At 40.8% G+C, this 19,624-nt stretch overlaps 1 protein-coding gene across 2 annotated transcripts in view; it reads left to right on the top strand.

Moving 5' to 3' along the window:
- The window catches only part of IMPG2 (interphotoreceptor matrix proteoglycan 2), a 91,461-nt gene extending 74,526 nt beyond the window's left edge, over nt 1-16,935 (top strand). For both annotated transcript variants that reach the window (XM_070072009.1, XM_070072010.1), the window contains exons 15-19: nt 5,396-5,606; nt 6,871-7,059; nt 9,115-9,313; nt 10,384-10,463; nt 12,788-16,935. In XM_070072009.1, coding sequence (XP_069928110.1) covers nt 5,396-5,606; nt 6,871-7,059; nt 9,115-9,313; nt 10,384-10,463; nt 12,788-12,800 — 692 coding nt within the window. In that variant the 3' untranslated portion in view covers nt 12,801-16,935. The remainder of the gene's footprint in view (nt 1-5,395; nt 5,607-6,870; nt 7,060-9,114; nt 9,314-10,383; nt 10,464-12,787) is intronic.
- The last annotated feature ends 2,689 nt before the right edge of the window (nt 16,936-19,624 follow it).

The following is a 19,624-nucleotide window of genomic DNA, read 5'->3' as shown; positions in this document are numbered from 1 at the left end:
TGCCTTAAGGGCTGATTCTGAGGCCAGAGTGTTGTTTAGGACATCTGCCATTCTATGGGTCTGCTGTGTATCTCACTTCCCATGTTGGATCATTCTCTCCCTTTTTTATTCTATCAGCTAGTATTTGCAGACACTATTCTTGTTTATGTGATCCCTTTGGTTCTTAGTCCTATCATTATGATCAATTGTGAACAGAAATTGATCACTGGGACTAGTGAGATGGCATTGGTACATGCCACCTTGATGGGATTGAATTGGAATCCCCTGGTATGTTTCTAATTCTACCTTTTGAGGTAAGTCAGCTTGAGCATGTCCTGAATTGCACATCTCTTCCCTCTCTTATTCCCACTCTTACATTTAACAGTGATCACTTTTCAGTTAAATTTCAGCACTTAAGAAGAATTGTATTGATTACAGTATTCAACCAAAAGTATTAAGTAGAACAAACAAACAAAAATACTAAGAGGGATAACATATCAAGTTGCTCATCAACAGTCAGGGTGAATTACCTCCAATTCTGAGTTGAAGCACAACAGATGATTTAGAACTATTACTGACTGAAAGGTGTAGCCATCCTAGAGTTCTCTGACCACTCTCTCTGGGGCTTCTCTCACTAGTTCATGTTTCCCATGAGACCCAGTCAGCTAGTAGGTGTCATCCCAGACATTCTGGACCCATCAGCACTTCTCTTGGATTACTTTTGGCTAGCCAGAATGTAATTCATTCTACAACTTGGATTCCTGTCTCCAGCACAAAATGTAGCTCCAGGTCTACCTTTGCTTGTCCATAAACTTAAGGTGCTTTTCCCAATTGAGGGCCAGCTATTCTGGCCATCCACATTTAGCCAGCACAAACGGCAGGAAAGAGACTTTAAAAATCACAGTCTGTTAATTTGTAGTGCTCTCTCTCCTTGGTCTGAAAGTAAGAGGAAGCAGCATTCATCATTTTTCTTTATTAATATTTTTTTCCTAATCGATAGAAAACATGGACTGTAGTTTATTTCTCCTGGTCCCTCCCACCCACAGAATGGCCACAAAAGTTGAAATAGAATTTTCTTAATACATGTATATGTTTAGTTCAAGGCACTTAGATTAAATTATATTAACTTTGGCTAGAGAAAGTCTCTCACCTAACCTGTTTTCTTATGCAGGGTCTTAGAAATTTTTGGTCTTTTATCAGTCAAGCAGATCTATGTAATACCACTCTTGCCACCCACTATACACATTCCTATCCCTCACTGCTAGGTAAAGATTAGATTAGTTTTGGATTGCAGAGTCACAAAATGAGTACTAGGATAAAGGTGCAAAGATTTGGGAAATATACAGTGAAATCCTGTTGGACAGCCCATTTGTAGAAACCACCCATCTCTCAGCACATGATATCTTGCCAGTGATTCCTATATTAGTTTCATAGATGTGCTGTAAAAAGTCCCAGAAACCAGGTGGCTTAGAACAACTAGCAGTTAGTTATTCCATCAAAGTTCTTGAAGCTAGAATTCAAAAATCTATGTGCTAGCAGGGTCATGCTCCTATTTAAAGCTCTAGGGAAGAAACCGCCTTTTCTTTGCTTTTTTTTTTTTTTTTTTTTTTTGACCGGCAGAGTTAGACAGTGAGAGAGAGAGACAGAGAGAAAGGTCTTCCTTCCGTTGGTTCACCCCCCCAAATGGCCTCCACGGCCAGCGCGCTGCACCGATCTGAAGCCAGGAGCCAGCTGCTTCCTCCTGGTCTTCTATGCGGGTGCAGGGCCCAAGCACTTGGGCCATCCTCCACTGCCTTCCCGGGCCACAGCAGAGACTGGACTGGAAGAGGAGCAACCAGGACAGAATCCAGCGCCCCAACCGGGACTAGAACCCGGGGTGCCGGTGCCACAGGTGGAGGATTAGCCTAGCTAGCACCAGCTAGCTTCCTTGCCTTTTCCTATCTTTTGGTGTTTCCTGATAATCATTTTTATTCCTTGGCTTGTCCCTCTAATCTCTGCCTGTGGATATGTATAGCCTTCTTCCCTGTGTGTCTAAGTCCAAATTTCCCTCTTTTAAAAAATATTTTATTTGAAATTCAGATATAGGTAGATAGAGAGACAGAGATAATGATAGAGATCTTCTATCCCTTGGTTCACTCCAGAAATGCCTGCAAAAGCTGAAGCTGTGCTAGGCTGAAGCTAGCCAGGAACTCAATACAGATCTTCCATGAAGGTGGCAGGGACCCAACCACTTAAGCTACCACTGCAACCTCCCAGGATGCGCATTAGCAAGAAGTTGGAATTGGAAGCAGGGATGGGACTTGAACCCAGACACTCTGATATGAAATACAGGCACCCCAAGGGATATATATATATATGTATATATATATATATAATATATATATTTAAAGATTTTATTTATTTATTTGAGAGGTAGAGTTACAGACAGAGAGAGAGAGAAAGGTCTTCCTTCCGTTGGTTCACTCCCCAAATGGCCACAACGGCCAGAACTGCGCCGATCTGAAGCCAGGAGCCAGGTGCTTCTTCCTGGTCTCCCACACGGGTGCAGGGGCCCAAGGACTTGGGCCATCTTCTACTGCTTTCCCAGGCCATAGTAGAGAGCAGGATTGGAAGAGGAGGAGCCAGGACTAGAACTGGCACCAATATGGGATGCCAGCACCGCAGGCTGAGGATTAACCTACTGCACCATGGCGCCTGCCCTTCCAAGGGATATTTTAATTGCTATACCAAATGTTTACCACTCCCTCTTCTTAATACAAACCACTGGATTAGGGCCCATCCTAATCCAGTATGAATTCTTCTTTTTTTTTTAAAAAAAATTATTTATTTGAAAGGCAGAAAGAGAGAGAGAGAGAGAGAGAGAGAGAGATCTTTCATCCAGTGGTTCATTCAACAAATGCTTGCAATAGGCCAAGCCAAAGAAGCCAGGAATCTGGAACTCCAGTTGTGTCTCCCATGTGCGTGGTAGGGGCCCAAGTACTTGGGCCATCTTTTTCTGCTTGCTCAGGTTTATTAGCAGGGATCTGGATTGGAAGTGTAGCAGCTGGGACGCTAACGGGTGCTCATGTGGGATGCTAGCATTGTAGGTGTCAGTTTAACATGCTGTGCCATGACGTGGCATGATCTCTTCTTAACTTGATTATGTTAGCAAAGGATATTTTCCCACATAAAGTCACATTCTGAATAGACATGGAATTTTATTTTTTATTTTTTATAGATTTATTGATTTATTTGAAATACAGAGTGAGAGAGAGAAAGAAAGAAATCTTCTTTCCACTGGTTCACTCTCCAAATGGCCACAATGGTCAGGGCTGTGCCAGGCCAATGCCAGAAGCCAGGAACTCCATCTGTGTCTCTCACATGGGTGCCAGGGCTCCAAATACTTGAGCCATCATTAGTTTCTTTCCCAGGTGCATTAACAAGAAGTAATATTGGAAGTTGAGCAGCAGGGATTTGAACTGGCTTTCCAGTATGGGATGCTGGTGTCATTGCAGGCAGCAGCTTAACCTGCTGTGCCACATCACTGGCCCCTAAATAAGGACTTTTAGGAAACACCATTTAGTCTAATACATTCCCCTCTTTCCACACAGGGCCAAGGAAGATTGACTTCAGAGATCCTTTAAAGAAAGGTGCCCCCTTCTTTGATGGCCCATTCTTTCTTCTGGGGTCTTGTTCGCCGAGATCTTTCATTCAGGTCGTTTTTGCCACAGTGTCTTGGCTTTCCATGCCTGTGAGACTCTCATGGGCCTTTTAGCCAGATCCAAATGCCTCAAGGGTTGATTCTGAGGCCGGAGTGCTGTTTGGGGCATTTGCCATTCTATGAGTCTGCTGTGTATCCTGTTTCCCCCGCAGGATCATTCTCTCCCTTTTAATTCTATCCTTCATTATTTGCAGACACTGGTCTTATTTGTGAAATCTCTTCGACACTTAACCTATCTTTTTGATCAATTAAGTACTTAAACTTATCACTTTAACAAGTGAGAGGAAGGAACCTCCACTGTGATATGGCCGTGACTAAATAAGTTCAGAGTTGGTGAACTCAAGAGGCTTCCATAGCCTTGACAGCTCATGGCAAGAGCCTTGGGTGATTACTGACATCATAAATAAGAGTGTCAGTTGTTAAATCAACAACGGGAATCATTGTGCATCTGCTCCCCATGTAGGATCTCTGTCCTTAATGTGTTGTACTTTGAAAATTAATGATAAAACTACTAGTCGAATGGTACTCTATATCTTGTGCGGTTGTGTGGGTGCAGTCTGTTGAAATCTTTGCTTAGTATTTGCTAAGTTGATCTTCTGTATATAAAGATAATTGAAAATCAATCTTGATGAAGAGTGGGATGGGAGAGGGAGTGAGAGATGGGATGGCTGCAGGTAGGAGAGAGGTTATGGGGGAAAAAGCCACAACAATGCAAAAGTTGCACTTTGTAAATTTACATTTATTAAATAAAAAAAGAGAATAAGGAAAAAAAAGATCCTTTAAACTCCAGAAGTAAAATTGTTTTCAATTTCTAGAGCAGGAAGAAAATCATTACTTTAAAAAATACTATTTTCTCTGTAAGTCAAGAGATTATGTTATCTTTTTTCTCACCTTAGATTTTGTAGCTAAGTTTTATATATTTTTTTCATATAGATGAATTTGTGGACCATTTCCACTTATTTCCTATTTGGGGTATGGATGTCACCATTTATTTGCCCATTTGTCATTCACCAGTGAAGAACATGTGGTGGAATCACGGAAGGATGGAAGGCCTATCTATGGTCAATTCCTTATATCATTTTTGACTGGTTATTTTTCTAATTAATTATTTGTCATTTTTATTCACACTATCAATGAAAATTCAGGTTGCTGAAGCCAAAATATTGTTGGGAATGACCTGTGGAGGTACAGAGATGATTTTTTAAAAAATATTGCTTCCACTGACCTCAATCCTAGGCTCCTTGTTTGGATCTATACCCATCCTTGAGGCTCCTACCAGCTGTCTGGTCTTTCTTTCACCATGCATGGTCTCAGTGTGCAGTAGGGCTTGCAGCCATGTGTACAGAGTAGAGGTGGACTGAGGCAGGATAAGTTTGGTAGAACTGAATGATATATGAAAACTGTGTAAAATACAATGTGGCTTTTCAAGCTTTTATATGCTCCCTACATAAAATATGTAGAGCCTTGCTAAGGCCATAGGATTTTATGATTTGGCTCAGGGTCTTCAAGAGAACTTTCATGAGAGCTTATCTATCTTAGATGAATCAGAAGGTATTTGTGGTATTGTGGTGGTGAGATACTGTAATGGGTCAAGAAGGGAGTTGTCTCATGTTACTTTGAGGGGGTACAGGGGTGCTTTAATGAGGGTCTTCATGTGTCCCAATTCCTGTATATTTCCTTTGCTTGCATCTTTCTCTGGTTCATTTGATATTTTAGGTGATGATGCCAACCCTTGCAAGTTTCAGGCCTGCAATGAATATTCTGAGTGTCTGGTCAATCCTTGGAGTGGAGAAGCAAAGTGCAGATGCTACCCCGGGTACCTGAGTGTGGATGAACTGCCCTGTCAGAGTCTCTGTGACCTGCAGCCTGACTTCTGCTTAAATGATGGAAAGTGTGACATTATGCCTGGGCATGGGGCCATTTGTAGGTATGTTGTACTTGGGGATTTTGACTTCAGAATACTTCCTGTGAACAAAAGGGATCTACATCTATAATTTAATCATCATAATCTTTATTATAGAGATTATATCTAAATAATGGATGAATAATCTAATTCTCATGTGCAGACTGGGTCATTTAATAGGCCTGAATTATATAGTTCAGTTGGTTATTTTATGTTGATGGATGACTGTAAAAACAAAATTGTCTAAGTATGTCTTACTGTGGGTCTTTGGAGGAATTGGAGATCTTTTTGTTACGGTTTTTAGTGGTGTTGATAAGACAACCAGTATTTAGATAAGGTTTAGGCATAAGATCAACACTTTACACTATATCCGAAAGTAAAAACAAAAGGAATTTTATTATTCCACTTCGATTATATCACTAATGGCTTTGGGCTCTTCTTAATTCTACTGAATATTCAAAAATAGAGACAATAAAGCAGCTGAATTGGTGACAAATGTCTTTTCTTTTCTGTGCATCTGAATCAATGTTTACGTCCAAATCAATGAGAAAGTTGATCTGACTATCCTTCCCTCTTCATTCTCCTTAAACAAAAAAACCAGCAAAATCAAGCTCCCAACTGCACACAACAAAAACTTCATGGTTTTAAGAAAAATGCTGAAAATAAGAGGGAGAAGCATAAACAGGAAGACAACTTGCAAGTTTCAAGTTGGAAAAGCTGGCATAGATTCAAAAACAGAGGAAATATGTGGAAATGATTCAGACTCTTCTTTATGAATAAATATAAATCTTAGCTAGAAAATGAAGAGGAAAAGCAATCTTTCAGTGCCTGAGAAATTAGTATTTTTTGAGAAGACAAAATGATTTTCTTGCTGCTCTGGGAGTTGAAGACATTTGCACACAAGTCTGTGGTCTTAGTGTTTGGGATCTCTGGTGTGACAAGAACCTGAGGAGTCTGGAGGCCTGGGTTTTAGATCCTGCTTTGTTGCTGACTGACTGTGTATTCTAATGCCAGTCACCTTCTTTCCAGGGCTTCTGTATTGTTATCCATGAACAAGGAGACTAACCAGGATAATTTCTTTGTTCCTATTAAATCAGTTGTTTGCAGTCATGAGGGCCAGCCAGGTCTGGGCTGGACATTATGTACAGTCTTATCATTTACCTTGTGTGTTCAACTCTTTGAGGAAGTGACGCATGGTCAGTTTTTAGTTCTCTACCTTTCCCAATCCCACTATAAATTGGTACTTTGATCAGAATGATTCTGATCTTGAATTTGTTGTCTGTTACAGGTGCCGGGTTGGTCAGAACTGGTGGTACCGAGGTGAGCACTGTGAGGAGTTTGTGTCTGAGCCCTTGGTCATAGGCATCACCATTGCCTCCGTAGTTGGGCTTCTCCTGATCTCTTCTGTTATCATCTTCTTCCTTGTCAAGACTTTTCAAGATCACAATATCAGGGGAGAAACAGAGAGGCCTTTTAGGTAAGGAAGAAAAAGGGAAAAGGGTTTTCTGATGGAATACAGTGTTCTGTTGACTCATTCACTTAGTACGTAGTATATGCCAGATATTAGACAAGAAGCGTGGTCCCTTTTCCTATAGAGGTGTCAAATTGGAAAGACACGTAGGCAGCACCATGAATAAGATGCTAAGGAATCCAGATAAGAGTTGAATTAGTTTTCTCTGGGGGAGGGAGTCTTGGAAATTTTAATGTGGTTGTGATACTTAGCTGGGGCCAGCGCCGCGGCTCACTAGGCTAATCCTCCGCCTAGCGGCACCGGCACACCAGGTTCTAGTCCCAGCTGGGGCGCCAGATTCTGTCCCGGTTGCCCCTCTTCCAGGCCAGCTCTCTGCTGTGGCCAGGGAGTGCAGTGGAGGATGGCCCAAGTGCTTGGGCCCTGCACCCCATGGGAGAGCAAGAGAAGCACCTGGCTCCTGCCATCGGATCAGCACGGTGTGCCGGCTGCAGCGCGCCGGTCGTGGCGGCCATTGGAGGGTGAACCAACGGCAAAGGAAGACCTTTCTCTCTGTCTCTCTCTCACTGTCCACTCTGCCTGTCAAAAAAAAAAAAAAAAAAAGATACTTAGCTGGACAGAAGAGTAGATGTTTGCTGGGAGTATGATGGGATGCTTTCTAGCTGGCTGAATGAACATGAGAAAAGAAAAGGAGTATGTATGAGCCCGAGTGCACAGTGGAGGGAGCCATCCTTGAGTGTGGACAGAATGCATGTATCGGGGAGGGTTTGGAGACGGGCTAATGAAATGGAAAAAGGTGAGGTTCCTTTGTGTGAGTACCAGATCGGTTACAGTTCGTTCTCTTTGGATCATACCAGTATTAGTTAACCTGATTATAAATCTAGATAACAATCTGACAAGAAGTGACACCTCCTTCTCTGTTTAGTTAAGTATAACATTAGTGGGGGAAAGAAAAACTGGTCCGCTTGCTAGATTAGGGATCCCAAGATCCTTCAAATTGCTATTTTCATCATAATCCCTCGTTGTATTTGACTTCTGTTCTTCTAGTCTTAAGAGTTACTATCTCAGGGGCCGGCGCCGCGGCTCACTAGGCTAATCCTCCGCCTAGCGGCGCCGGCACACCGGGTTCTAGTCCCGGTCGGGGTGCCGGATTCTGTCCCGGTTGCCCCTCTTCCAGGCCAGCTCTCTGCTGTGGCCAGGGAGTGCAGTGGAGGATGGCCCAGGTGCTTGGGCCCTGCACCCCATGGGAGACCAGGAAAAGCACCTGGCTCCTGGCTCCTGCCATCCGATCAGCGCGGTGTGCCGGCCGCAGCGCACTGGCCGCGGCGGCCATTGGAGGGTGAACCAACGGCAAAAGGAAGACCTTTCGCTCTGTCTCTCTCTCTCACTGTCCACTCTGCCTGTCAAAAAATAATAAAAAAAAAAAATAAGAGTTACTATCTCAGATTTAATTACCTTCCCTCACCCTCTGACTTGGCTAAGGAGGAACCTCTATAGGGAGTTCCTAGGACATCCAGGATATATATCCCTCATTGTGTTTTGCTTTTTAAATTGAGTCTGACTTTTCATTAAACTGCCTTTTTATTTAAGGCAGAGATTTTGACAAACTCTTTGCATCTCTAACATCTGGAACAGTCCTAAGAACATAATCAATGCTCAGTAAATATTTGTAGATGTGAGCTGAATACAAATGTTTATATTTCTATCCACTTCTCTGTGTGTATAACTCTGGAAAAAATGAAGCTGTATTTGTCTAATGAAAGACTGTCTACTGGCAGACATAGTTTCCAACCAGTGTTTATTAAGTGCCAGGTACTGTGGGAAAATAAGATGGACACAGTTAAACAATAAAATAGGACACTTGGTATGTAGTTGATGAGATAAAAATAACACCCAATAAGTAATTTTGAGATAGACTTTTCTCAGTTGGCTCCTCCCACTTATTTCCAGTTCACCTCTTTTTCTTCTCCAATGGAAATCTTGTAAGTAACTACTTGTCCAACTAGTTAAGCATCCAAAGAAGAACCAAGATCAATCATATCTTTCTTTCTGTGGCTCTACTAGGCAGCCTGATAGCCTCTCATCCATTGAGAATGCTGTGAAGTACAACCCGGTGTATGAAGGCCACATGGCTGAATGTGAACATTATGAGGGACCCTGTCCTCAGCATCCCTTCTACAGCTCTGCTAGCGGAGAAGTTCTTGGTGGTCTGAGCAGAGAAGAAATCAGGCAGATGTATGAAAACAGTGGGCTTTCCCAAGAGGTAGGAAACTTTGTACTTCTGGTGCTACACTGTAGCTACTGCTACTGCTGGTGTGTGTGTGTGTGTGTGTGTGTGTGTGTGTGTGTAGGTATGCATGTACCTGGACTTCAAGAGACACGAAGTATGTTTATGATTCACTTAACCCCATGATATCTCCCAGGCAATGTTTATGCAGATGCTATTCAATTCTGAGATGTTCTTTACTCCCCACCAGTGGCTCCTTTTTCCATTATTAGCAAATAGTCTTTCCACTCTCTCTCCTTTAGAAATCTATGTCTCCATTAGTCACAGCAGTATCTGTTATATTGAAAGTAGAATAATTAGAACTCTAAAAATTTTTTAAAATATTATTTTCACTTTATTTGAGAGAGAGAGAGAGCGAGCAAGCGAGTGAGCGAGTGAGCTGGTTCAGCTGGTTCACTCTTTTGACAGCCAAGGCTAGGCCAGGCTGAAGTCAGGATCCAGGGATTCCATCTAGGTATCCCATGTGGGTGGCAGGGGCTCAAGTACTTGAGCCATCATCTGTTGCCTCCTATGGTATACATTAGCAGAAGCTTGATCATAAGTGGAGGCAGAGAGGCCAGCATTGTTGTGTAGCAGGTAAAGCCACTGCCTGAGATGCCAGCCTCCCTTAAGGGCACTGGTTCATGACCTGGCTGCTCCATTTCTGATCCAACTCCCTGCTAATTGCCTGGGAAAAGCAACAGAAGATGGCCCAAGTGTTTGGGCCCCTGATACCCATGTGGGAAACCTGGATGAAACTCATGGTACCCAGCTTTGGACTGACTCAACCCCAGTGATGCCAGTTATTGCAGTCATCTGGGGGAGTGAACCGGTGGATGAAAGATCTGTCTATGTTTTTCATTCTCTCTCTGCAACTCTGACTTTTGAATAAATAAATAAATCTTAAAAAATAAGTGGAGGCAGGAATGTAACCCAGGCACTCTGATATGGGATGTAGGCATCCCAAGTGGTTTTAATGCTGCGCCAAACACCCACTTCAGAACTCTTTTTAAAAGATTGTTGAGTTTTTTTTTTTTTAATGCAAGTGTGACCTTTTCTTTTTAAAGGAAATTCAAGAGAGAATGAGAGTTTTGGAACTGTATGCCAATGATCCTGAGTTTGCAGCTTTTGTAAGAGAGCATCAAATGTAAGTATTGGAAATAGTCCCCCAACCCAAGGTCTTTATAGTTTGCTTTAGGGTAGCACCACTCGCATGAGCACGTAATTTCTGCCCATATGACAGGGATCTTGGCAATAACCAACATCTATTGAGTCCTTCAAAGTTCATGCATGTCCATTTCAATTATTTCATTTATTCCTCATAATTGCTATTTTAAGCTGAGTGTTTCTTATTTGTGGAAAGGAAGCTTTGGGGGAGATGAAGAGACTTATTTAAGATGATCATGATAGTGAGTAGCAAAGATTTAAAACTGAAGCACTATCTGTTTTGGCCTAGAGGTCCTGGAGTATGTCACATTTCCTTTTTTGTTATCATAGATCTCACAAGTGACCAAATGCTTTAAAATATTTTTTGTAGATGATTTCTTTGAAAAAACATTTGAGTAGCCATAAACCCTCACATATTTCAACATACCCTTTTATTTCTAACTCTGTAGACATTTTCATATGCTTTGAATCACATATCTTATTGAAGTGTATCACTCGCCTCTATCAAGTCTATTGTGATTTCATTCTGGCTCTTTCCAGTTACTTTTCTCAGCATATATTTTGGGCAAGTGTCTGCAACTTTTTTCTTTGTTCCCCAGGATCTGCAACCAGACTTAGGATGTGAAACTAAACTATCTTGTAAAGGAAGCATTGTAGATATTAGTTGAGTATAATGGGTGGGATTACAGTTTGGTGTTTGATAGGTGCCCCTGTGACTGCCCTCACACAGAAGCTTACTCATGTAGGAGTGCCAGCTGGGCATCTATCTTCACTTAGCATTTTTTTTTTTTTGCCAGGCAGAGTTAGACAGTGAGAGAGAGTTATAGACAGTGAGAGAGAGAAAGAGAAAGGTCTTCCTTCCATTGGTTCACTCCCCTAATGGCCACCACGGCTGGTGCTGCAACGATCCAAAGCCAGGAGCCAGGTGCTTCCTCCTGGTCTCCCATGTGGGTGCAAGGCCAAAGCACTTGGGCCATCCTCCGCTGCCCTCCTGGGCCTCAGCAGAGAGCTGGACTGGAAGAGGAGCAACTGGGACTAGTACCCGGTGCCCCAACTGGGACTAGAAGCTGGGGTGTTGGCGCCGCAGGTGGAGGATAGCCAAATGAGCCATGGCGCAGGCCTTCACCTGGCATTTAAGCAAGAAAAATCAGAAAAAATCATATAAGCTTGTAAGAGGAATTGACAAAGGTTCAGGATAACATATCCATGGCCCTGAGTAACCTATCTCATTGCTCCAAATCCTTTTTTTTTATGTCACTATTACTTTATTATTACATTTTTAAACTTTTATTTAATGAATATAAATTTCCAAAGTACAGCTTATGGATTACAATGGCTTCCCCCCCATAACGTCCCTCCCATCCGCAACCCTCCCCTTTCCCACTCCCTCTCCCCTTCCATTCACATCAAGATTCATTTTCGTTTCTCTTTTCCAAATCCTTTTTCTATAAGCAACTCCTTCACTCATGGCATATCTGTGACAGAGTGATAAATTGCCATTTAATCTGAGAAGGATGCCATTTAATCCCTTCTGTGTGGCAGAGATCTCTGTAAAAAATCTCTGAATATCTGAGTTGGCTCCCAGGCAGTGCTGCCAACCTTGTTAAGTGTTGTCTTAGCAATGATGCCAGGACTCCGACTCATCCCTTCATCAGCCAGCAGATGACCCATGGTTCCATCTTAGTACTGTCTAATAGAAAGAACACAGAGGATGTTTTTGTCTTTCCAAGACCCTGTAGAAGCCCCCTGGAGCTGCTTGCCTGAATTAAAAATGTATTTCACCCAGTTAAGACATTTGAAGAAAGGACTCAGGAGAACCTAATTAGGAACAGGCAGATTGACTACCTGCTTCAATTTCTTCCAGTGAACTCTCTGGCATTAAAATATGCCAAAAAGTACATGAATCCAATAAGATTTGAACAAGAAGATACTTTGAAACAAAAGAAAGTCCACCCAGGCTCTACAACCTTAAATAGGACATTCATAGACAACACTGAAAGAATGCTAGGCACATAATCTGTGCAGTGTTTTCAACTTCACTTAGTTGCAAGGTTTGTATCTACCAGGTAGTCAAAAAAAAGTTAATGAATTTGGCTTAGGATTCAATAATAGCAACACTGCATATGGTCTTTGCAGAGTGGATTTTTAAAACATTTAGAATAGCAAAAAGACAGCTTTCCTCCACAGAAAGTGAAAAAAGAAAGTATTGGTGATTTTAGGAAAATAGCTTGGCAATGTTTTACAACAAAAATGCATCTCACTATATTCTGTGTTTTCAATGTGTTACTCTCTCGTTCCTGGCAGGGAAGAGCTTTAACCACAACTCCTATGATTAGAAGCCTGGAGAAGATGGAGATCACTTGCTACCTATGTCATATGATTAATCTGGATTTTAAACCCTGTTGGAAGAAGAGTTTTTTTCCCTTAATTATTAAAATTTAAGTGTGGGGCACTCAATTTTTTACAGCTTAAATTTTCAGAATGTAGTAACAGGCATGACCATTTTTATTTATATAAATCCAAAAGCTGGTTTAAAGAAATTCAAAACTGCATGAGTAGAAAAAGACTGAGGATTTCACGATGGCTGAATAGAGAAAAAGATGTACTGCTTTAGGTGGGAAAATGGCAGAAAAAAAGCCGAGGAAGTACATTCCCAGGGGAGAGTTGGAGAGAAGGCTGAGTGGAAATTCTACAGAGGGAAGAGGGACTCTGTGGAGCAGTGTGGAAGGTGACAACGTGCAGCAGCGAGTGCAGATACCACACATGATCTTGCAGCTGGGAACCAGAGGACATGCCAGCTTTGGAGAGCGAGGTGAGAGCATACTGTGGTAGACTATGCCATTGGTGATACTGCCTGAGGGAGAGCCTTATGGACCATGCTATCTTTGAGTCTGGCCTGGAGCCCTATCAGGGGCAGGGTACCCACCTAATCCAGCGAAAGAAAAGCATATTTCTTTCTTCCCACTCCCCAACAAGGGCAACTGGCAACTGGCAGGGAGAAGGTGACATTTTGACACAAGTAGAGGCTGCAGTGGCTCTTGTACATGGGAATGATTAGGGGTTTTTTACCAAAGGGAAAAATCCACATTCCCCCTTGACTTTGATTCTGGCTGGGAGGATTGACAGGGGACTGGGCATCCAAGTAGGACAGTGAGGTGCCCCAGCATCTCACCAAATCACAGGCTCCAGGGCTCAAACTGCCAAGGCAGAACACCCATAGGCAGTGGGCTCTGGAAACATCTCTGCTGTCTCTGTGGATGGAGCAGGCTAGGAGGACAGAGCAGATCTTCTGCATCCTGTGACTGTGGGAATCCTGTGGATGCATGATAGAGTGTGGGATGTAGCTGGGTCTGTAGGCAATCAGTGTGCCTGGTGTCAGCGGATCAGAACTCCCTGACTATTTGGGATGGGCCATTGCTGAGGGTTCCATGCTCACACTGAGGACTGCATGGATCCTTTGTGTGGTTTATGTGGCAGCACAGGTGAGAGTTACACCCACTGTGGGCTAACCCCAGGTATTGATCACCTGGGAAGAGAAGAGTTGAGGGTGTGATTACTGCAACAGAGGTGACTGTCATTTTGACTGAAAGTGAAAGTTTTCCTCTTTGTTTCTAATTTTTTCTTAGTAGGTAGCTTTCGAGGGAGCCAAGAAAAAGTCAAATAATCATCACTATTAATATTAAATTGCATATGGAATATGTTATTTTTAACACAAGTATTTATGTCAGATGTATTTGTGGTTTCTAAAAGCAATCTTGAACATTTTGACTTGTTTCTGACCAGATATATCTAACCAGGGATAGCTAGAGGTTAGCCATAAGAAAAAAATACTTTGTTCACTACTTTTTTCCTCAAGTTAATGACTGCCAATTTCACTCATTATGATGACCCTAGGATTTAAATGTCTGGGCTTGGTACAGGCCACATTAAAGATAGGGAAAAACCTCGAAGACATCTAGGCATCATTCATCAAACTACATGTGAATAAAATTTTTGTGTGTGTGTGTGTGTATAGGTAGCTTCATATCTCAGTATTCCCTTTTATACCCTACACACATAATGAATTCTCTATAAGTTTAGCATAGTCAAGCCCCTGTAGGAACATGTTCTACTGGCCCATTGGAAAAGTAATGATAATTATCATTAGAGCATGAAAAATGTCAATGATGTTTGTCACTACTAAATGCATGCTTTTATTTGTAAAACTTTCAAAGATTTCTGTTTAAGATTTTAAACTTTTTTCCTAAACTCATTTGTGTTGGACAAAAATGCCTTTTGTCTCAAATTAACTCTAGAATGCAACCTTCTGAATGTAGGCTAGAGGTACATAAAGGTTGTCTAGAGAAGATCTCCATTTGGGACACTTAGGAGACACATGAGCTGGGGCATAGGATTGTTCTCCATGAGCCAAGCAGTGAAGTAGGAATTTGGAAATTCTGCCACATGTCACCATCTCTGATTTCCTTTTGCATGACCTTTTCATGCAAGAGCAAATTACTTAGCTCTACATGAATATCTACTTCATACAAATGAAATGTTAAGAGTGGGAACTCCTAAGCTATCAGGGAAAGAACAGGTGGCCACAGTTCAGTATTAGAGTCTCCTTGAAGAATGCAGTTAAGATCCACTTATGTGCAAATAAAGGGCCAGTGGAGCTATCAGTATGATAGGGAAACTATCTCTACAGAACTTTTAAAAAGAGATTTCCCAGGGAGGAGGAAAAAGGGTTGGAGCATGGATGGAAGGGAGGAAAGTATCACTATGTTCCTAAATCTGTATATATGAAATACATGAAGTGTGTACAACTTAAATAAAATTAGAAAAAAAAAAAAAGAAATCCAAAAAAAAAAGGAGCTTTCCATAAGGTCATTTAATGATATGTATTCATTAGAAAGTACTAAATTAATTTAGGCTGCATAAGAAATGAAATGTTCTGAAGATTAGAAAAGTCTCACTAACCTAGCAATATAATATTCAATGAGGCTATCACTTCATTTGAAAAAGTTAAGGCATAGTTAGTATTTAAAGTGTGTGGTAAATAACTTTTTTTTTTTTTACTTATAAGGTACTGTGAAGATTATTTTTTAATGTGTTCTGGGGAATTTATTTGCTAAACAGGGTTCTGTTTCCACTACTGCAGTATTTTAGGGTATTTTTTTCACACTTATGTGGCCTAAAGTCCCATTTATTTTACATAATAAACGAAGTGAAAATTTTTTCTGATTTTATTCTAATTCTTGCCTCTATTTTAAATTCTGCAGTATCTGGTCACCTAGATTAAATCTCTAAGCACCCCCCCCCCTTTTTTTTCTTTGCCATACAGTGAATTGTAATGTAGTTGAACCACCTTGGTATTGCTCCTGACAAAATGATGGAAAATGCACAAATATTCTTTGTAGACTCTAAAATTTTTTGACTTAAATATAATGCCTGAACTAGTTAAAGATTTGCAAGCTTGTTTTATAAGTTTGCCTTCCATTTCATGATTTTTAGGCAGCTGGTATTTTTGGGTCATGTCCATGTTTTCAACAATGGGTATTTTGACATCTGTGTGTCCCTGAATTGAATTTCCATTTTGCAATGGGAAGAGAAGACAGCATATTTATTTAATAAGGAAACAGCTGATTTAGGAGAATAACTTATCTTTATTAAATTGAGATGTTTTAGCCAAGAAAAATATGGGTCAATTTTTTTAATGTTTCTAACAATTCCCAGTAGAAATGGGTGGGGCTGTGCTTCCTTATTTACAGTTCAGCTGCAATGAGTCAAGATTCTAGCTCTTTCTTTTCCCAAGAGTGAATTAACACCGAAAAATGATGAGAAGGTCACAATCCTGGAGTTGATTCCAGTGTTTTCCACAAAGGCCCCGGCTGGAGGTAGGGAGATGGGAGGGTATCATAACGTAATGATGATATAAAGAATTTGCCTGGAAATTTCCTTGACTCACATATTTTGTAAAACATTACATCACTTCTGTGAGTTAATAGGAGACAGGTTAAACCACTCCCCTGAATTGCAGTTATTGCTACAGTCTAGATTAAATGATTGTTTATCCTTTTAAAAAATTTCTCATTTATTTGTTTTATTTTTAGAGATTATGAGAATATATAGGGGTAAATGGTTATATCACAGAATACAGACATGATTATTTATATATCAGAATTATGTGACGATTCTTGAGCCATAGTGTATACACCATAATATTTGTTCATTGTGGAGCATGTATAATGAAAGACTTCCATTTTTAATATTGTTTATAATGAAATTTTATCCAAGGTGGGGATCAAATAAATTCATGTTACTGTACTTTTTCTTCAAGTTTTCTAGTATTAATACTAGCTAATTAGAAATAAAAATTTTAAAGTCTTTATGCATATTGAAACATCTTTCTTCTCTCCTGTATATAATTGTGTGATTTTTCATTAGCAATAAACATCTCTTTCAAGAACCTGTGTATGTTTTCTTTGTCAATTTGAAGCAATATCATACATGTTAGCAATAGCTGAATTGTAGTTACCATTCAAAGTATATACTATCTGAGCATGGTGTGAAAGGGAAAACTCATTCTTTGTTTCATCTTTGTGTAGTGAAGATTAGGAGAATTCGAGAGAAGTATGTAGCCCCACTATGCCTCCAATTTTGCTGTTAGTTAATGATGCTGAGTCATTATTTGGCCTTTCATGGACTTTAGTCTTTTAAACTTTCTTAGAAACTTGCATTTTTTTCCCCTCATCTGCATAGAGCAAGTATGGAAAGAAAACTGAAGTTGATTAAAGATTAGGTGAGGTAGCTCGCACCAGCTGTCTTGTGAGGAGAGGAGAAATTAATTACCTGTGGAAAGAGAACAGAGATAAACATAGTAACAGCAATCTGAGGCCATCTTGGATGTAAAGGCAGGAGGAAAATCAGCTGTCAGTTATGGAAGAAGGCCAGTTCCTGGCGCATTAGCATTAGAAACCCACGTGTTCAGGTTTTCTCTTTTCTGCATTTGCCTTATGTCTTGCAGGCAGCAGGATGTGCTGAAATATTAAGCAGTCTTAGAAAAGAGAAAGGTGGTCTTGATTTTACTCCAAAGACTATACTACAAAATTATAAAGTGAGAGAAATGTGTCTGTTGATTAATTATTTAGTGATCTAATTAAATAGCTGTTGCTTAATTCGTGATCTAATTTTAGGAGAAATTGTAGTAAACCCTGTTTTTAAGGAGGCTGTCAGGATAAGCCCTTGTCACTCTTAGCTCATGCCTTCATGATTCGGGTACACTTTCTCATCCTTCTGAATTTATGTCCCATTTGAGCTAGTCCTTGATAAGCTGTGCTCCATTACTAGACTTTAAATTATCATTTCACCAAAAGGCATATGTTGTGTAATAGAACACATTAATATATGCTAATGTACTAATAGGCGTTAAGCCATCCGTCTTTTCCAGGTAACACCAAATTGTTTGTAAGCTTAGGGCCGGCATCTTGGCTCAGTAAGTTAATCCTCCGCCTGCAGCACTAGCATCCCATATGGGTGCCAGTTCTAGTCCCGGCTGCTCCTCTTCCAATCCAGCTCTCTGCTATGGCCTGGGAAAGCAGTAGAGGATGGCCCAGGTGCTTGGGCCCCTACACTTGCATGGGAGAATGGAGGAAGCACCTGGCTCCTGGCTTCGGATCAGCGCAGCTCCAGCCATTTTGGCCATCTGGGGAGTGAACCCATGGAAGGAAGACCTTTCTCTCTGTCTCTGCCTCTCACTGTCTGTAGTTCTACCTCTCAAATAAATAAATAAATAAATAAAATCTTTTTTTTAAAAAAAAACAAATTGTATGTAAGCTTTTTGGAGATAGTTCATTATCCAAATGAATAACTCCTGTTGATAGTGCACTGCACTATGGCAGGTTTGAGGGGAAATGAGCATATTTTTGTCAGATGGAATTTTCAGGGAACCTCATAAACCCCCAAACCCAGGACTACTTCTTTCTTGACTTTTTCTATACCTAGCATATGCTACCATTCTTTATTCAGTAAGGCTGTGCTATAATTCTTTAATTACATAACTGACTTCCCATTCAACTGAGTTCTTTGACATTAGGGCTGTATCTCAGTCATTTATCATTTGCAAAAAAGTGCTTGCTACAGAGTTGGTCTACAATAATTTTTTATTATTGAGTCATATGTAAATATCTTCAGAAAATGGGTCATATGTAAATATCCATCTGATGACTAACAAATGGATGATTATATTCCAGGAACTAATTAGGTGGACCTATGAGTGGTTTATAAACCACAGTAAAAATTTATTGATTTATTGAAAGTCAGAGTTAGAGAGAGAGAGAGAGAGAGATATGATATCTTCCATCCATGTGTTCACTCCCTAAATGGCTAGAATGAACAGGGCTGGGCCAGGAGGAAGCCAGGAACATGGAATTCTATCTGGGTCTCTTATGTGGGTGGCAGAGGCTACAGTACTTGGACCATCTTCTGCTCCTTCCCCAGGCTCATCAACAAGGGGCTGGAGTGGATACAGAGAAGCTGGGACCTAAAGTGCTGCTCATATGGGATACCTACATGATAGGTGGCATCTTCACCCTCTGTACCACAATGCCAGTTCCTACAAATCACTTTTGAAGAAATGGTTTATGGAGCTTTAAATGTAACTGTTTCAAGAAGTCATATCCATACAGTTATATCTGTCTTAGTCTCAATGAGTAATTCATGGATCATCAAGCAGTAAGCATTTCATAAAAACCTAACAGAATATGATGGACAACTACATCCAAATGCAGTAACCCGAGTTTCTTAAATTGACTCAAGGAAGAAGGTGGGATAAACAGATGAAGTATTGTGAGAAAAGGGGCCAAAACAGGAGAAACAAGCTCGCTGTGGTGGGGGGAGGGGCAAAGATTGGGACAATTGGGGAGCTTATCCAGAGAGGTGGGTTTGGAGGAATAAAAATTCAACTTTACTTTTTCTTAATAGAGTTAGGAGTATAATGAATAAGGAAGGCATTTGTTCAAAGAGGGAGTGGGAAAGGGGAGGGTTGCGGGTGGGAGGGACGTTATGGGGAGGAAGCCATTGTAATCCATAAGCTGTACTTTGGAAATTTATATTCATTAAATAAAAGTTTGAAAGCAAAAAAAAAAGATAAAGTTTTTTAAA

Source organism: Oryctolagus cuniculus, chromosome 4 (genome assembly GCF_964237555.1).
Source record: "Oryctolagus cuniculus chromosome 4, mOryCun1.1, whole genome shotgun sequence".
Taxonomy (NCBI): Eukaryota; Metazoa; Chordata; class Mammalia; order Lagomorpha; family Leporidae; genus Oryctolagus; species Oryctolagus cuniculus.
Note: the sequence above shows the minus strand (reverse complement) of the source record. Positions and strands in the feature narration are given on the sequence as shown.